General features: G+C 35.2%; 1 protein-coding gene across 3 annotated transcripts in view; it reads right to left on the reverse strand.

Annotated features, from left to right (window-relative positions):
* CREB1 (cAMP responsive element binding protein 1) overlaps positions 1-4,585 on the reverse strand; it is a 49,367-nt gene that overhangs the window by 29,795 nt on the left and 14,987 nt on the right. For all 3 annotated transcript variants that reach the window (XR_550169.1, XM_008568009.1, XM_008568011.1), the window contains one exon: positions 2,087-2,187. Coding sequence is in view for 2 of the 3 variants with exons in the window: in XM_008568009.1 (XP_008566231.1) it covers positions 2,087-2,187 (101 nt within the window). In the remaining variant the exon portion in view is untranslated. The remainder of the gene's footprint in view (positions 1-2,086; positions 2,188-4,585) is intronic.

A 4,585-nucleotide genomic window follows, 5' to 3' on the forward strand; every position in this document is an offset into this window, starting at 1 on the left:
CTGGCCAGCTGCCAAAAAAAAAAAAAAAAAAAAAAAAAAGACAGTTAACAAGGATGGGTGAAAATTCAAATGGAACAAAAATTCATGAACTTTACCATATTTCAAATGAATAACATAATCACATTGAAGAGGGGGAAAAACCGTAAGCCAAGTAATTTTTGATATCTTAAATTTATAACAAACTAGTGTGAATTAATATTTAGCTTTAACAGTCTACCAAAACTTTGCCCCTTTGTGGTGTTGTTATCACAAATGAAATCTTCACACATTGTGTGCTTATTAACATAGATTTATAGTAATGTTGTTTTATGCCTTTGTTTTTCAAATTATATACAAAAAAAAGAGTTACAAACCAAAACTATATAATTTTGGCTTTTATATTTACCTATGTAATTATCTTTTTCAAATGAATTCTTAATCCAGAATCCTGTATTTGAATAACTGGTTTTATTGTATACTCAAGTTCAGAAACTTTACAATTACCACTTCCATTTCATCCTATTTGTTTCAGTCTCTCTCTTCTTTGGCTGCTGTGATCTTTCAAAGTTCTTATTCTCCTATCCATCAGGGTACTTAACCATTAAGGTTCTGTCACTTGCACATTTGATAAGCATGACTTCTACGTTTTCAGCTAAATTACTAGTAAAAATACCAAGCTAAACGAGACCAAATGGAGAGCCCTTCAAGAACTCCTTCTGGATATAAATGAATCACTATAAAGGTGGGTTGTTCCAATAAAAACTCATCTTGTATTATCAATTAATCCCCATTTCTCCAACTTTGCAAGCATATCATAAGTTTCTTAAATACCTTGTTATAATCAGGACATAGATGTTAGGCTTCAGGAATTAATAAACTTAAAATAATGGCACCCTAGTGTGGAAACTGATTCAAAGGGAAGATACCATTATTTTTCATGACAACAGTCCTTTCTCTACATATGTGTGGTCTCACAGCATCTTTCATTTGATTATTATGGTGTCATTATTTAAATAACCTTTGCTAAGATTTAGGCTACAAGCCAATTAAGGCAATTAAAAGATGTTTTTTCAATATAAAGCTTGTATAAGGCCTCCACTAAAGCTTGCCTAGAATTTATATAGAGAGAAGCCATGTAGTTTGTTTCTTAGTACCTGGTTGGATTTGCTTCATGATCAAATGTGTTATATACTAACATGAAATATGGTTCAAAGTTAAAATCTAACACTAGCTATATTTCAAATGAAAGAAATTATGAGTATAAATGCATACAACATAAACCTGGTAACATAAAACTTCTTAAGACCACAATATCAATTTATTGATATTCATTTAGGATCCTTAATTTAATTATAAGAATAGAGGAAAGGCTTAGCTTAGTAGCTAAGAGGGGAAAAAAAAATCAGCCACCCCTTTGAAAAATAGAAATATACATAGATAGAAATAATTTAGATTAACAACAAAGAGGATAATTATAAGCCTGAAGTTTATTATACTCTGAAGTAAGCCTACCAAGATTTGTGGAAACACTCTTCCTGGAGATACTGAAAATGGAGCTAATTTCTACATATAAAATGGTTTTTTGGTCCACACTAGAGGCAGGGCATGGACTAGGGAACATATATAGCTATAGCTAAACACAAAAACTACTGTGAGGTGCCCCTAAAATTAGGGGATGTTAGCAAAGCATCACCATGAAACAACTATCAAACTAATAGTTATCTGTGGAGTACCATGGCATAAAAAATGGTTTGCAAACATGTTGCTAAGCAGATTAACAGCACAGCCTCAGAACTGGCATATAACTAGAAATGCCATAACCTTATCAACATAAAGACTTATTAACATAAAGGCAGCAGCCAGCAGTCTACAAAAACAGAAGCAGAAAAAATGTCAGTGCTTATCTAGGACTATTCAGAGTAAGAAGTGCTCTCTTTCTATATGAAAAGCTTCAACTTACTTGAGAGAAATAACTCAAGATGAACAGAATCAATCCGTAAAATACTGACTGGAGCAGCTAACTGGTCTTCTGACATCTCTTTATCTGCATCTACCCAAGGCTTCCTGTACATCTTTGATTCTAAACTCTAACTATTAAATTCCATACCTGTAGGAAGGCCTCCTTGAAAGAATTTCCCTTCGTTTCTGGGAATCAGTTACACTATCCACTGATTCCTGTGAATCTTCACTTTCTGCAATAGTTGAAATCTGAAAATAAAGAAGAACTTTATTTTGATAATCAAATTTAGTTCTAATAAAATTTTTATGAATTTTAAGAAAAATTCAAACACAAAAGGACTTATATAAACCTTATACATGCTTCAGTATAAAAAAAATCAGTTTTTATGAAAGACAACCACACTAATCACTCTCCACTCCCCTTTAATAACCCTATAGACTATTTAAGATGAAGTCAGAGAATCTAAAATGTCTGCAGTTTAATTACTTTTAAGACTTCATGTAAATAATCCTGAATGCATCAGTATTACTTGTCGATTTTTTCTTATAGTTAAAACAAAACTACCAACTAAAATTAGTTTTCTGACAAGTTTCTAGCAAGTTGGGAAAAAGTCCTGTGCTATGTCTAGACATGTTTCAAAGACAGCATTCTGTAACTGTTTTTAAGCAAAAATTCAAGGTAAAGAACCATGCATTTCTGGTAAGTATCCCTAGGCTGAAAAGTAATGAAGATAAGTGAATAAAGATTTTATACAGGATAATAATAATAGTAAGTTTCTATGTGCCAGGTACTATGCTAAAAGCACTTACATACACTTACATATATTACGCTAACTTAATACGGTAATACAGGTGCTGGATTGGTACTACGATTATATTCACTTTATAGATAAAAGAACTAAGCCACAAAGAGGTTAAGTAACTTACTCAAGTCACAAAGCTAGGGAGTAGTGGAGTCACTGTCAATACTTAGCATCTCCATTTTAGACAGCCTTGTCAGCATCAAAATCCTTCTGGTTCCAGTCTCAAACCAGTTTTGTCAGATGTGGCAACTTGGTGGCATTTTAAAACCATTTCTAGACTAGAAGTTTGCTCACCTAAATATGCCTGTCAAATTTATATTGCCAAGTTTTGCTAGTCTAATCATCAGCAGCAGCTAGGTACACATGATGCTACTGGAGTGAGAATTAGATTTAACCAAGAAAAAGGATATTCAGAGGTACTTGAGAAATTCCAAAGGTATTTTGTATGTGGTCTGAGCCTAAGAGTTCTGGAAAGAGGGCACTCATTTTGATGGTGCTTTGTGATACACATACTCACTTTAAAATGAAATCAAGTAAATCTAGCAATGTTTCACAAAATATACCTATAATAATAAAATAATGCCCCATCCAAACCCTTTAAAGTATAGTCTGAAAGACCTAAAAGTCAGCAGGCAACACTTAATGGATCCAGAAATGACAGATAAAAAGATGGGCAAGGCTGAATTTAGTATGTCACTCTCAGCAGAATAATAATGCTATAGTTACTGCTAAAGAAGCAATGTGGAAAAATCAGTAGCTGCTGTAACTAGCCCACTCAACATAGTTAGGAACTATGAAAAGGCCTTCCCAGAGGGTCAGAAATGCAAGGGATAACAACAAGACTGAACTCAAAGTGGACAGTACTATGACAGGTGTTGATTACCTTCATTAATACTCCCCTCAGAATCTAAGTTCCTCTGTAGCTCTTTTTCTCTCTGCCCTCTGCTTGACTCTTATATGACCCATTCTTACAACCTTCTCTTAAGGACATACAGTGATTTAGGAACACTACCCTCAAAGTTGAAACTGATTAAAACAACATTAAAACATGCTACATAAACAGGATAGTTCTGAAATAAAGTAAATTAATGTTACTTTTTCATATGTGGCCTTTGATTTGTTTTTTCTTCTCAAATTCAGTGAGTCTACGGCCCTTAGTAGAAAAAAGGTTGCTCTCCTCTGATCTAAAAGATTTTGTCCGTCCAGAACTATTCAATACCAGGTAATGAATGTCACATTTCCTCTTTGGAAATACTATCCAGGGAGAAGAAAGAAATATGAAGCCAATTCCTATGGACTCTCTAACAAAAAAAAAAAACCACAAAACAATCATACCTGTTACAGAATGTACCAACACCAAGAGTAAACTATAGACTTTGAGTGATTATAATGTGTTGATGGGGGTTCATCAATTACAACAAATGTACTGATCTGGTAGAGGATGTGTGGGGGCAGGGGATATGTGGGAATCTCTGTACCTTTCTCTCAATTTTGCTGTGAATCTAAAATTGCTCTAAAAAAATGAAATCTTAGGCCCTTCAAGAAGCGACTGCAGGACTTGGAGGTGCGGCAGGAGTCGGCAGCGTCCTGGTGCGAGGGGCTGCAGCCCCTCATGGAAGCCGCATTGTACAAGGAGGAGACTGGGCTGTGGGCGAGCCCCAAAGTCCCCTCCAGGGGTCCAAGAGGGTGACGGGTCTGGAGCAGCAGTGCCAGGAGACAGCGTGATCCTGAGAGCTGTGCGCTGTGATACCAGAGTATTAATTGCACTTCCAAGATCAACAAAAGGCTAATAAATCTATCAACAACGACCCTGCATCGACAACCAAGCGGCAGCAGGTTCGAGG

This window comes from Galeopterus variegatus, unplaced genomic scaffold, assembly GCF_000696425.1.
Source record: "Galeopterus variegatus unplaced genomic scaffold, G_variegatus-3.0.2 Scaffold366, whole genome shotgun sequence".
NCBI lineage: Eukaryota > Metazoa > Chordata > Mammalia > Dermoptera > Cynocephalidae > Galeopterus > Galeopterus variegatus.